This window comes from Amborella trichopoda, chromosome 12 (genome assembly GCF_054954075.1).
Source record: "Amborella trichopoda isolate Santa Cruz 75 chromosome 12, AtrichopodaSantaCruz75HAP2 v2.0, whole genome shotgun sequence".
In the NCBI taxonomy this organism is placed as follows: Eukaryota; Viridiplantae; Streptophyta; class Magnoliopsida; order Amborellales; family Amborellaceae; genus Amborella; species Amborella trichopoda.
In genome coordinates, this window is record NC_142347.1 from 28,216,510 (window position 1) to 28,231,867 (window position 15,358).

At 34.3% G+C, this 15,358-nt stretch overlaps 1 protein-coding gene and 1 long non-coding RNA gene across 13 annotated transcripts in view; both read right to left on the reverse strand.

Moving 5' to 3' along the window:
• Window positions 1-933: 933 nt before the first annotated feature.
• LOC148779511 (uncharacterized) lies at window positions 934-3,078 on the reverse strand. 2 transcript variants are annotated; one of them, XR_016045140.1, is made up of 4 exons: window positions 2,990-3,078; window positions 2,157-2,217; window positions 1,549-1,621; window positions 934-1,446 (listed from the first exon to the last, which is right to left on the reverse strand). It is a non-coding gene; the product is annotated as an uncharacterized LOC148779511 (long non-coding RNA). The 2 variants fall into 2 exon arrangements; XR_016045141.1 differs by having other exon boundaries at window positions 3,009-3,047.
• Window positions 3,079-12,234: 9,156 nt separating this feature from the next.
• The window catches only part of LOC110007661 (uncharacterized), a 40,456-nt gene continuing 37,332 nt past the window's right edge, over window positions 12,235-15,358 (reverse strand). For 5 of the 11 annotated variants that reach the window (XM_088854495.1, XM_088854500.1, XM_088854496.1 and 2 more), the window contains 2 exons: window positions 13,157-13,310; window positions 12,303-12,651 (listed from right to left, as the gene is read on the reverse strand). In XM_088854495.1, coding sequence (XP_088710621.1) covers window positions 12,438-12,651; window positions 13,157-13,310 — 368 coding nt within the window. In that variant the 3' untranslated portion in view covers window positions 12,303-12,437. Of the gene's footprint in view, window positions 12,652-12,867; window positions 13,311-15,358 lie in introns of those variants that run through there. The other 6 variants (XM_088854498.1, XM_088854501.1, XR_002281716.2 and 3 more) reach the window with 4 other exon arrangements.

Consider the following 15,358-nt stretch of genomic DNA (forward strand, 5'->3'; position numbering starts at 1 on the left):
GATAATCTTCGCAATCATTTTCAACAATTTGAGCTCGATCTACTATTTCGACATAAGTTCTTAATTTTAAGACTGATAAGTTACTTTTAATAGCTGGTCTGAGGCCCCTTTCAAATTTTTTCACTTTTCTTGCCTCATTATTGGCCATATGTGGGGCAAACCGGGCCAATTCAATAAACTTGGCTTCATATTGTACTACCGTCCTATTTCCTTGAACTAATTCCAAAAATTCCATTTCTTTTTTGTCTTGAATAAAATCTGGGAAGTACTTTTCATTTAACATTTCTCGAAATGCTTCCCAAGTCAATGGTTTATTTTCTAGGACCATTACTCTTTTTGTCATCTGCCACCAATGTTCAGCTTCACCTTCCAACATAAAGACTGCTAAGGTGACTTTCTTATCATGTGGACATTCTATCACTTCAAATATTTTTTCCACTTGAATAATCCAACCCTTGGCTTCTAGTGGATCCGCAGCACCCTTAAGGAAGGTGGGTTTAATTTCTTAAATTGTTCGATACTACACCCACCATTTGCTGCAACTGCCTGTCTCGGTGAAGTGTTATTCTCCATTTGATACTACTTAACGGCGACCATATTTTCTATAGCTCTATGAATTCCTTCCATGCTAGCCCCAGCCACACGAGGTCTTCACATCGTAGTTGTCTGTACAAACAATAAGTACACTTAGAGTATTCTCTTTCAGGTTTCCTAGAAATCCTAAACCTATTGCTCTGATACCAAAATTGTCACACCCCAAATTCACTACCTTTCTTGAGGTGAGACAGGCCATTTTTATACTATCTATATATAGACCAAATTTAAAATTCCTACTTGTATATTTGTATTGCATCAAATAATGTAATTTTAATCTCTACAAATTCGGCTCACAACTGGTATTAACATGAAGGCTAGATAATTTTCCATTTCTAAGAGTTTGTACAAAGTTTACTCATAACAAATATTAACAGGAAGATCTATACAGAAGTTTCCCAACTGTACAAAGTACATTTTCAACTTATGTCAAAATGAAGATTTTACAATTTTGATAGAACAAAAGTTACAAAAATATTTGATCTTGATTATCATCTCTCCCAAGCTATTTCTGCTGCATGATAAGGTTGTCATTACTCTGAAAAGGATTCATAATAGTTTGATGAGCTTGACTTTCAGTAAGTGATCATCATGGTCCTAAAAAATAATCATGGTTGGAAAATATAAATAATTTCAAATGGGAATTGTATTAAAAACAATGCAAGTAAAAGCATTTATGGATAACAAATTTACTTTCACAAATACACAGTTAAACATAATCCAAATGATTGAAATGCATATAAACATTTTAACATCCATGCATCATTCAAAGATTTCACAAAATACCCTACTGGCATCCCAAGTAGGTCACTTATATATCCCACCAGCATCCTGAATGAGTCCAAATAATCCCTGCAGGTCCAATCATACCTTACTACCATACTGGATGAGTCCAAATAATCCCTACCGGCATAACCGAATAAGTCCAAATAAAGCTTGTGGGTCTAATCATACCTCACCGGTGTCCCGGATGAATCCAAATACCCCACCAGCGTCTTGGATGGGTCCACCTATACATAAATTATCTCTGAAACTCTTTTAACATCAGAAAGCAGCAATAACATATATGCAAAGTATCATTGAAATTATCAACAGGAATTCACTTGAAGCAATCTAAACAATCACTTTCATTGAAATTTCTGTAAGTAACTAGTAACACATTTTGTAATAATTTTTGAAAGATAGCAATTCTGAAGGAAATTCTAGAAATCTAACATGATAACAGTCTAGTATCAATCGAAAAACTCTTATAGGAATCCAAAATTAAATACGGAAATATCACAATTATGGAATTTTCAATTCGCAAATAATCATTTCATAGGCAATACTACAATCAAGTGCAGAAGGATCGATTTTTCAAATAATGAGACAGTCATTTGCACATGAATTTTATATAATGTCTAAATATTCAAAAACAGTAGAAGGAAATCTCACAATTTTACTAAAAAGATTATTTTTTAAGACAATGAGGTCACTTACGCATAAAATTTATAAAATAAAGATGAACTGAAATATCACTATTTTAAAAACAGATTATTTTTCAGGTGGATGTTGTCACTTACCTTTATATGTCACAAGATGTGTTACTATTGCAAGAGCAAAATTGGGATTACTGGCTTTCGGCTACAAGAATGGAAAAATATATCAATGAGTTTATATAGAAAGAAGGAGTATATATATAAAATATGTTCATAAAAGTAATAGAATCAAAATACTATTAATACTAATTTTATGGAATAATGTCATTTTTGAGGGAATATTATAGTTATGAATATATCAAAAATATAAGGACAAGGTATGGTTTAAATTATTATTATTATTTATTTATTTTTGTATAAGATTTTGATATTATCTTTCATTTTATCTATACTCTACATCATAAATTAAAACATATGGTTTCTTTATCATCACAATTTTATATACTATTTTTAATAAAATTATTATAATTTAGTGGAATAAAGATATTATAGTATTAATATGGGAAGGGAAGAGACAGGTGAGTATAAAAAATCGTTTTTATATTAGAGGAGAAGATAGAGAGAGAATGAGAAACCAACAAATAGAATATTATGAAGTACTGATAGATGGTGATATGAATAATTATTAAAGAGAATAACGATATTATTAATATTATGCAAGGGAAAGAAAGAGAGAGTTTGAAATTCGTTTAAGAATATGAGAGGAGAAGAGAGAGAGAATGAAAGAAACTAACAAATAATGATAATTATGAGGTAATGATTCTAATATCATTGGAAAGAGAATGAAAATGAATAAGAGATAAAACATAATCATATTGAGGTAATAATAGTAATGTTATTATGGGAATATCATAAGATCACCATTGAAACATGGGGACGGAACTAAAAATAATTGAGAAGAGAGAGGGAAGACTTACATAGAGAGAGAGGACTTACATGGAGAGAGAAACATCAAACTTGATGAGCTTGATGATTAGCTCATTAGGGGCAGGAAGCCTTTATATAATGAGGGAGAACACTTCTCCTTGTGACACATATTCAACCTTGTGTCCCTTTTTATTTTACTTTAATTTCTAAGCCAACCATGTGTCCTTTTTTATTTTATTTTATTTTAATTTCTAAGCCAGCTCATGTCTTTTTGTGCCACCTTTCCTTCTTTTTTGTGTCACTTTTCATTCTTTTATGCCACCTCTCATTCCTTTGTGCCACTTCACACTAATGATGGACACCTCATTTGTGTATTATTTTATTGTTTCTCTTAAACTTTTTGATGCAAAATCATGTGGAATAAAAGGCATGGTCCCATGGTATAATTTTAACACAATGATCCATACTTTATATTTTATTTTCAAATTTTACTATATTTATTTTATATATATATTTATTTGCTATTTGCTATTATTACCATCATTATTTATTATTGTTATTGTTATTATTATTATTATTATTATTATTATTTTCTAATTTAAAAATTTTGGGTCGTCACAACTGGCCTCTTTACTTATTCAAAAACAAAATAACATATCAAAAAAAGAAGAAATGGCACTAATGACATCTTTACATCATTTTATATATTTGATTTACATGTCTTCCAGTTATGGCCCACAACCTCATCAGTTACACTTAAGAGGCCTAATCTCTTTGTACTTTGTTTGCCTGCATCACTTCTTTGGCCGACCTACGATTCGCCTTGCAGCTGGTGGCATTACTGTTGTATATTCAATCTCTGGCAACTCTAGTGCATCAGGTATTGGGTTAAAGGAAAGGTAATATGCTCTACGGTATATTTGAACTATGAAATAAATACCGCAAAACTCCGTAACATCTTCATGCCTATGATCTATAGCGGTGATTGCATAACTGCACGGCAACCCACTAACCTGCTACACCTGACAACTGCATGTATGAGTCGCCAGATTAACAACATAAATCCTATCTGCATTGATCTCATACATACCATCATGTGCCCATGTGACTGTATGAAGGAATTTGGACTTATCCTTCCTCAGGTCTATTACCTTTAGGGCCTTCGTTGTAAGCACGTCGCTCCATTCTAAGGACATGGCCATCTTCTTTGAAAATTCTCCCATGAGCTTAACCCTTAGGTATTCAAGGAGTTTAATAAGGGGCTTCTCCCGAGCCTGTAATATCCACCGGTTAAAGGATTCAGATATGTTGAATGTAAGATGATTGTATCTATACCCCTGAAAATATGTGTTTGCCCAATATTTTGAATGTTGTAACATGATCCAGTCATAGCCCACAGAATTTACACTCTCAATCTTTGTCATGTACTCATCGAAGTCTGGTTTAGTCAATGCACGTGCAACTTTCCAATAAAGCTTTGTGACTAACGAATTTCTATAGGCCTTTTTTAAGTTATCGTCAAGGTGATTCATACAATAGCCTTGTTTACTGGTTGAAAATATTGTTTCAATTGTGACTTGTAACCCTTTCTGACGATCTGAGACAATAGTCAATGTTGGCAAATCAGACCTCTCAAAAAACTGCTCATTCAAAAGCTTTAGGAACCAAGTCCAACTTTGTGTATTTTCACTCTCAACCACTACATATGCTATAGGAAATATATTTTCATTCGTATCTACCCCAACTGTAGCCAATAATATCCCTTTGTATCTTCTCTTCAAAAATGTCTCATCTAGTTCTATTAGCGGCCTACAACCAAACAGAGATACATATAAACATGGACTATTACTTATAAATATATCCTCAAACCTAACATGATCATCTGTTTGAATAATTGTTAAGGTTCAAGGGTTAGTGACTCGGATCTTATTAAGATATTTAGCGAGATCCTCATTTATCTATTGTGCAACCTCTTTACCCCGCCATACTTGTTGGTATGATAACATGACACCATGATCACGTTGTATATCATTAACCACATCTCCAAGTGTAAGATCGGGCATATCACTCAACCGGTATTTGATCTTTCTTACCACCCAGTGGCTTCGAGCAAGTGGCTAATGAACCCTACCTATTCTACCGACACATGAACGTACGTTTACAAACTTCTTCACCCTGAAGGAGTTTGTTATATTAACCTTCCAACAGTGCACTTACCATGAACACCCATCTGCAACACACCTCGCCCATACACGTCTCTCCTTGTTTTTATAAACTTCATATTGAAGGTTTGTAATATGGCATAATCAATAAGGTGATTACGGCATGCCTGTACACTATCAAAATCCTGACCCTCTCGAAGTACTTCATAACGGTTAATCCTCAGGGGGCTTTCTATCGGATCGATGTCGAAATGTCGCTCGATTTGTGATTCATTCTCACCTTGTACGCCTATGCCAGCAGCATATTCACTGTCACCTACTTGCTCTGGTGGAGATGTGCTGTAGAAAAAAAAAATCAAGATAAGTGAAAATTATCCTAACTCATAACAAATAATTGACAAATAAGAAAATTAATGATTTTCATTGCAAACTTCTTACATGACCAACTTGATGGACCATTATCGGGCATTGTTGTTGGTCGATATTCACCGCAGTCAGACGGACCAATATCAGGCATTATTGGTGGTCGATATTCAGTGCAGTCAGACTCAATAGGTTTGTTTGATACATACATAGCGATGGGAGAAGACCCTTCCATCATATTGGCAATGTCATCATCATCATCAATACGTATCATATTACTGTTACTTGATAACCCTGGGTCAATATACCTAATAGTCATGCTACTTGGGGCATAATTTGATACTTTTGGCAAGTGATCCTTGACTTGTTCAAATGTTGGGATCCCCTAAAACAATATAACTATTACGTCCCCACCGTCATAGAAAATATTTCCATAATTAGGTTTTCTCTTCAAAAAACCACCAAAGTGTAACATGATTTTCACTCTATTCTCACCCATTATTATTGCATACAAGCTGAATCACTGCATAGAAATTTCAGATGGAAACATATATAAAATACTTAAAAGAAGTCCATAATACATACAAATAATGAGGAGGTTGCATGAGGGAGAAACGATTGCAAAACAAATGCCATAATATAAAAAAAGTTACAATGGCCAACCCAACTACATCAAGTATTATAAAAAAACAATTATTTTGATGGCCAACCATTAAATAAATCTAAAACTTATTTATACGACAGTATAAATAAATATAAAACTTATTTACACAATATTTTAATCAAATTACATCAAGTGCTATAGAAAAACAACATGATATATTTTTTTTTATGCTAAAAACAACATAATATATTGATGACATATTTATAAATCAATGTTGGTGTGTATATTTGATGCTTTCACAAACCTCGTTCAAATATTGATAAATAATAGATGATGAGAGAGATAGAAAATGGATAAAAGAGAAAAAAATGGATGAAAAAGTGCTAAACAAATCGTCAAAATAGGGTTTTATGAAAAATCCCTAAAAAAAAAAAAAAGCGGAAAATATTTACGGTAATATGATAACCATATAATTTCCGAAAGACATTACGGTACTTCGTGTACTGTAATTTCTAGTTAATACAATACAATAGTTAAATTACCGTAAAATGTATTTCTTATATTACAATATATAAAAATACCGTAAAGTCCTTTCTATACGTTACGGTATTTAAATTACCGTAATATTCTTTATAGTAAATTGACAACCGTAAAAGGTAATTTCATCCAAAAAAATCCAAATTTTGATAAAAAGGGTGTAACCGAGGTTTTGCAAATTTTGGGTTTATTTTTTTCCGATTTTATTAAAATATAAGTATATTTATGATAATTTTCCTAAAAACAAATGCACCTAAATAAATGGTGCAAAAAAGATTGCGTTAAAAAAAAATGCCCCTAAATAAATGGTGCAAAAAAGATTGTGTTAAAAAAAATGCACCTAAATAAATGGCGCAAAAAAAAGGATGTTTAAAAGATATTTTTACACTTCAAAATTTTATTTATGTTCATCATCTCTTCAAAAGTTAAATCTAAAATCTATCTTTAAAATGGATATTAGTCCGGGAACTCATATGCACATGTGAGTTTGGGGGCACGTATGTAATTACTTGTTAATCTCTTCTAACATATTAACGAAATATTCAATTATGAAAGATATCTATTAATCAAAATTTTGATTAATCATGAGTCACCCCTTACCAAAATCCATATTTAAGAGGATTCTCCATCCAAATATGATAACAGCTCTTAATGTCTTAAAATGGGCACCTATCCCCAACTCAAATTCAAGAAAGTAGGCCCCACTTTTTTTTGTTTTCCCTTTATTTGGTTCAAACTTATTAAAATGGGTACCTATCCCCAATTCAAATTGAAGAGAGAGACGCATATATATCTAAGGTTGTTTCCATATCCAAGAGGACTCCTCATGCAAGCATGATAACCTCTCTAAATGGATGCATGCCCCTTTGTTCTTCTTTTTTTTTTTTTTTCTATTTTTTGGTTCAAACTTCCTAAAATAGGTACTCATCCCCAACTCAAATTCAAGAGAAAGAAAATAGTTAATATAAATAATACTAAATTATAGTCTATCCATAAACCTCTTATAAATCTTGTCTTTATTTTTTTTCTAAGCTGAATTTAGGGTTCCAAACTTCCCCTCTCTCTACCACGCACCTCTCTCTATCTCTTCCATATCATCTCTCTGGGTTTTAGAAGATATATTTTTTTAAAAAAAAATTCAATATTTTATTATGTTTCAAAATAAACAAACTTCTTCTCTCTCCCTCACCTTTCTCTCTCACACCCTTCCTCTCTCTCTCTTTATCTCTCTCTCTATCCTCCTCTCTCCATGACCTCTCTTTCCATAGATTTCTCTTTTTCAAGATTCAATTTCTCAATATCTCATCTAAAAAATTTCCTAAAGAAGGAAAGATATTTTTTCAACATCTTAATTTAGATAAAGATAATAGATTTTCCATAGATTTCTCTTTTTCAAGATTCAATTTCTCAATATCTCATCTAAAAAATTTCCCTAAAAAGGAAAGATAATTTTTCAACATCTTAATTTAGATAAAGATAATAGATTTGGAGGACAAGAATAGAATAATAAATAGATATCAAATTATTTGAAATCTCCTTGCCTTGTGTATCCATAAAATTTCTTTCTATGTCCATAAAAACAATTTCTAAAAATCTCTCCCGCTGATCTTTCGCTTTCTCCCTTGAATATTCTCTCTCTTTCGCTTTCTCCCTTGAATATTCTCTCAGGTATCTCTTCCCCCCCTCTCTCTCTTCCCTAAAATAGGATATTTATCCTACAATCTCTCTCTAGCTCCCCAACATATATCTCTATCTCTCTCCCCACAACATAGGCATCTCTCTCCCCCTCATTCTCTTTTCTCCCCCATTCTCCTTTTTAAAAATAGGGATGTGTCCTACAATCTCTATAGTATTAGGTCATTTCCCCTTTTTTTTTTTTCCTAAAGATGGGGTCGTTTCCTACCATCTCTATAGCATTAGAGTCCCTTTTTATTTTTGTCACATGTGTCTACCCCTTAACGCTTAATAATGTACTATAGATAATTATAGTAATTATATTGATAACCAAATCTTATATTTAGTTTATTAATTTATTTATATTACAAATTATATAATGTATTATTTTTGTTATAGCGGTAAATTACATTTTTCAAATTAGATGATATTACTACAATTTTCAAATTTATTGTTATTTGTATAGTAAAATGATTATAAATTGTAAACCAATAATTCCAATTTCAAATGTATAATATTATAGTTAGTTAGTTACATTGTGATAATTTTTTGGACGAGTAAAGAGAATTAATATGAGAAATAAAATAACATAGTCTCAATATTTTCGATGCAATACTATAATACTATATTATAATTTATAATGGGAAAGCTTTCTATGTTTTCCCTACAACATAAAAGTTCTATCCTCCCCCTACCATCCAGCCGTCTATTTTTTATCAAGAGAACCACTCACTGTTTGATCTTAGATCCAACGTCTTAAAGTATTTTATTTTTAGGTTTTTTAATACAAATTTTTTGAATATAAAATTTGGTACGTGTCATCTTTTCATTGGGGGGCACCTATAAAAAATATTAGCAGTAATTTTTCGATAAAATATAATGACCAAAATACCCTTTGAATCTTTCATAGGTATTTTGGTCATTTTATTTTATTGAAAATATTTTTTTATATTTTTCATTACTACGAGTTTAATAGAGAGATGGACGTCCAAAATTGGGTGTCAAAATAGTTTATAAAAAAATAATTAAAAATAAAATAGTGTAAAGAGGTGACATTGTGAATGGGGCAATCTTAGCCCTCCATTAAAAAATGGACGATTGGATAAAGGAGGCTAAAACTTCTATCTTGCAGGGGGAACATAGAAAGCTTTCCCATTTATAATTATACGGACATCCAAACAATAAAATATCGTATAAATATTCATATTTTTTTACAAATAATGAAACAGCATAATATATACGCCCAATTTAAAAATAAAAAATAAAAGAATAACAAATAAAAACTCAAAAAACACTATTTTAAAATATTTTTATTGATTTTTTAAAATTTTTTGGGCCGTAACTTGCCGATTCTCGAAATTTTGCCCAAGGGAGTTCGGTTAAATTTTGCCTAAGGGAGTAGTGATATCTTTTGGCATGAACGAGTGCATCCTTGTTAGAAACTGGGAATGATTTTGCGTGTCGCTATCCGGATGGGTCACCCACAGATAACCGTTTGATCAGATGGATAATGACGTTGGATAGACCCCAAAAAGCCGTTGGGACCACATATATGACCGTTGGTTTTGCTAACCCTATGAACCCCCCTCTCTCTATCTCTCTCAAACCCTTTCCATTTCTTTCTCTCGCTCTCTCACGAGAGCTGAACTTACGCTCCTGCAACTGCCTGCTCCTCTGCAAGGGAGAGCCTTCTCTCTAACTTTACTCTTTCCTCTATCACCATCTTTAAGAGGCGCCTTTGGGAAAAAGAGGTGGTCTGTGCAACTAGGGCAGAGCATTTCAAGTGGGTTCTCTTTCTCTCTCTAAAATTAGGTTTTAAAGGGGGCCTCTTCCTGTCTCTCTCTCTCTACCGATCTCTCATCCTCTTCCTCAGCAATTCCTAAATCCCTCTTTATTCTCTCTTCTCTCCCATTTCTTCTTGTTTCTTACCCAGTTCTCTCTCTCTTTCCCATCTACCGACCTCACTTCCTCTCCCCCACTAGCCATTTGTTGCTCTCCCCCTCCCCACCCTCTCTCTCTCTACAGTTCCCCTCTTTCTCTCTCTCTTACTCCCCGTTCTCTCCGATCTATGAATTTATCTCTCTCTTTCCCCCTTGTGCCTCCAACGTCTCTCTCCCCCCTTGTGCCTCGAACGTCTCCCTCTAACAGGGTAATTTATTTCTCTCTCTCTAACAGGGTAATTTGTCTGTCTTTCTCTATTCCATCGGTATATTTTTTCTCTCCAAAGATGGGTTCTCTAGCTGGCAATTTGCCAGATGAGCTAGTGGAAGAAATTCTTGAGGTTACCTGCACCTTTTATCCTTAGTTTCAAGAGGGTTTCAAAATCTTGGTATAACCTTCTCTCCTCTCCTAGCTTTCTATGCCTCCACTCTCTCACTCCTCATTCTCTCTCCCAAATCTCTTACGCTCTTCCACCCATCCTCCCACAAAAAGGCTCCTATTTTTACCATCTCCCTCAAACACCATGAAAACATCATGCAACTTTGTGAACTACCCCATAGCTCTTCATCGATATCAAGAAAAATAACTTGCAACAATGGCATACTTTGCATATTAACAAACAGGGGTGCCTTCTAGATTGTCAACCCTGCAACCGGCCAATCCACCCGCCTTCCACATATTCATAGGTTCCGTGTATTACATTTTGGATTCTCTTTCGACCCCCAAAGTTGCAAATTCGAGGTTTTGGCTGTGCTGTCAGAGATCATTATTGGACGATGTTACATGGTCTTTGATTCATCGATTGGAAAATGGGTATTCTTCGATAGAATAGAGCCAAACAAAGCTCTAATCTCCGGCTAGCGAGAACACATATCCATTGGATATACATGTTACATCTACAGCCACTTCAACACCCTAGACCTTATTGGTTTCGACATGGTGAAAAAGGAGGAAGAGATCATACCAACACCACCAGAGTTCCTAAGAGAATCTGCTGATCCTGTTGCGGTGTTGGAATGGGATGGTTGTGTTTCACTTGCAGCCGTCAGCCGTAGTTTGGAGCTGAGGTTGTGGGTTCTAAGAAAAGAGAAGAAATGGGAGAAGGTGGTGGATGCAAAATTAGGGGAGTTGGGGTTTAAAAGTGAAAGTGATAATCGCTATCCATATCCAGAAGTTGTGGTTGGGAAGTATATATTAATGGTTTATAACGATGGGGATAAAGTATGGGATTGAGAGTGGGAGGTTGAATGCCTTGTTACCAAGTGAGGAGGGCTTTTGTCATGGCTATTATCTATCCTACAAACCCACTTTATTCTCTTGGGACTATGATGATGGGAAGAAAGCAAAAGGGAGTGATAAGAAGAGGAGTCTTGTTCAATCATGCCCAAGTGCAAAGAGAAAGAAGACATCTTTCCTCACATAACTCACCATAGCTTTCAACATTGTTTGGTGAGCAGTCCCCATGGTTAGACTCCTAGTTTTGGACACGGTTGGTGGTTGCCATGGTTAACACTCATGTAATATGTTTTCAACATTGCTTGGTGAGGAACCATACAATTTTGAGTTGGTGGGTTTTTTGTAATCCATTTTGAGTTGAATTTGGAGGGGAAACTTTGGCTGTAATTTGTTTCATTATAATTTTAATTGTTGCTTATTTGTCTTATTCTTTTTGCTTATAACCAATTTGTATGTGTGAATGATTCTCGCTCTATATCTGCTCTCTTTTTAGTTTTAAATTTGTTTTGTGACTGTTGGTGCTAATAAAAACGCTTTTGCGCTCTTATCTAGCAGTGAGTATTGATTAGATTAGAAGTAACTCCATATGATACAATAACTACAAGGATTAGGGAAGACTCCTCCCTCTCTATTCTCCCGCCTCCCCCGCAAATGGTCACATTCCAGGTGAATAAAATATATAGAGAGCTCATAGATTAATTTGATCTCGGGACCTCCCAAATGTGACCCCCACAATCAACCAACACTACCATTCCAAAAAAAAAAAAAACGAGAAAGAAACAACATGCATAATATTTTTTGAATAAAGCCTTATCAGAATTGATGTTTGCATGGACATATCCCATATTAGCTTTTGGAACATTCATCACTTTCAAAGTACACTTTAAGCACATATTTAAAACACGTGGAGCTCATCATGTCCCATATTAGCTTTTGGAACATTCAGAGTCACTTTCAAAGTAGTGTACACTTTAAGCACATTTAAAACACATGGCGCTCATATTCCTGTTCATGTAAACATTGTTGACTGTACAACACTGGTACGTTCAAATCCAGTTGGGTATTAGATACTTTTTTCCAAAAGGATTTGCAGTGAATCGTCACCATCTGTACCTTCAGTTTCTGGTGGTGGAGATCAGTTCCTTTTTCCCAAGGGGACACGTACATTTTCTCGTAAATGAAAAATGTTACCCACCTGTTAAAGATTTTGAAGAGTATGAATTTGAACAACATGAGATTCAAAAACAGAAAAAATAAAGCTTTTCTTGGGAAATAAATGAAAATTGAAGATGTTCAGATAGTGCTCATGCTTAATCTGGCTGATAATTAACCATAACCTGTAGATGATATAATGCATGTCAAATGTGAAAAGAAAATCATTGGCTGATATTAATACCCAGAGAAAAGAATAGAACAAAAAATAAAACCAGAGGCAAACTAAAATATTCAACTAGTTACATGGAACCATGGGTAAAATCCTGATTAGAAACACATGCAGATAACATACAGAGTACCCAAAAACCCAACATTGTGATTACTCCACTATTATGGCTGACGACTTCAACTTAGAGAGAGAGAGCGAGAGAGAGAGTTATGACAAGCTAGAGTAGAAAAAATTAAAAAAATCATTAATCATGGGAGATTACAAAACAACTATTAATTGCAACATCACAGGGTTTAAACTGGTTTATGGGAGTTACAATTGATTAGATCTCAAAAGGAGAGAAACCATGACATCAGCAGCTTGAGGGTCACTATTATTTACACTTGGGATGATGTTTACAGGAGAAACCAAGCTCACAAACTCCCTCAAACTCTGTAAAACTGCAATGCTCACTGTGCAGGACTTCATACCTGCATTGAGCGTAAGAATAAAATTGAAGTCATACACTGACACTAAACTTGATACTCATGCAATAACTGAAATCTAAGCATTAATGGTTTCCAATAGAAAGTCACCTGGACATTATCCATGCACGATTTGAACCCCAAAGTGAAAAAAACAAGAACTCTCAATCTTAAATTTATTTTTGAGAATCTAAAGTAATTTCTGATAATCGAAGGTACTTTTTGTGAATTGAAAAAGTTTTTTTTTCTCATTGAAATTATTTTTGGGGTGCTATTGGTGGTATTATAAGACTTTTGAGTTGATTCGTAGCTCGATTGAGGTAACCAACATCGAAGATCAGAGATTGAAAAGAAAATATCAATTTATAATCTTTATTTAAGTTTTATTTTTCCAATTTGAGATGTCTTCTACGGGGTCTACTTGGGGTGGAGATCCGGGATAGAAATATTGTGCTAACCCTGATAAGAATGACAAAAATAAAATTATGTGCAATTTCTGTAGACATGTTTCTAATGCCAGTATAAATAGATTTAAGAAACATCTTGTCGATATTAGAGGTGGTGTTGCCTCATGTAAGAAAGTCTCAGATCTTGTAAAGAAAGAAATTTTGGAATACATTGAAGTTGAAAAGGGTAAAAAAATTGCAAAAAAAAAAGATATAGCAGAATTAAAGTTAGAGGTCTATATTTTTTTATGATAATATTGACACTGAAAAAGATGAAGAAGATGGGGAAGAAGAGCTAGCCATGGTTGGTACTCAGAGCTCTAAGACCAAGAGGGCTTTTGGGTCTAAGAAGGCTCGTACGAGAGGGCCTATAGATAGTTTCTTTACACCTAGCCCTGAGACTGTAATTGAGAAAAGTAAGGGACGAAAGGGGAAAAAACAAGTGACAATTGAAAATAGGTTTAAGAAGAAAGATAGAGCCAGGGTGATTCGGTATATTGCTCGATAGTTTTACCATGTGGGCATTTCTTTTAACACTGCTTGCTTGAATAGCTTCCATACAATGTTAGAAGCAATTGGGCAATTTGGGCCAGGTTTGAAAGTTCCAACTCCTTATGAGATTGGAGAACCACTACTAAAGAAAAAATCAAGCACACTAACGAATATCTCAAGACTCGTAAGGAGGGATGGACTAAATTTGTGGTTTCTTTAATAATAGATATGTAGAGTGATTGGAGGAGTAGCATGAATTTGTTAGTAAATTGTCCCACGGGTACAGTTTTTTTGCGCTCAATCGATAAGGGTATTGAGGAGGTTGGGGAGGAACTTGTAATACAAGTGGCCACAGATAATGCTACTCCCAATCTAGCTGTAGGTCATTTGCTTCGACAGAAGATGCCTCACATATTTTGGACTCCTTGCGCTGCACATTGTGTAGATTTTATGCTTGAGGTAATTGGTGAATTGCCTATTATTAAAAGAATTATTTTTAAGGCTAAAGAGATTACAATCTTCATATATACAGTTACATACTTACCATTAGCATGATGCGCAAGTTTAAAAAAAAAAAGAGCTAGTGAGGACTGGGGTTAGTAGATTTGCCACTGCCTACCTTAGTCTACAAAGCATGTATAAGAGGAGAATCGCATTAAGGTCTATGTTTGCTTCAGAGGAGTGGAGTAGGTGTAAGAGGTCTAAAGATGCTAAGAGAAAGAAAGCACGAGATAGTGTTTCGAAATAACTTTGGCGTGGGGTGAAGCATGCAATATTAGTATTTCTTCCCTTGGTGAAGGTCTTGCACTTAGTTGATGCTGATAAGCCCTCCATGGGCTTTATATATGATGCAATGGAAAGGGTTAAGAATGAGATTGCAGAGAATTTGGGCAATGATGCCGCGAAGTATAGATGACAAATGGGATAGGCAGCTTCAAAGACCATTGCATGCAGTAGGGTACTACTTGAACCTCAAATTCTTTTATGTAGATGCAGATATTGAGTCAAAAGGGGTAATTATCGATGGTTTTAATGAGTGCCTTGAGAAATTATGGATGGTTTTAATTTTTCCTTATAGGTGCATACAAAGAGAAGAAATAGGCTTGAGCAAAAGAA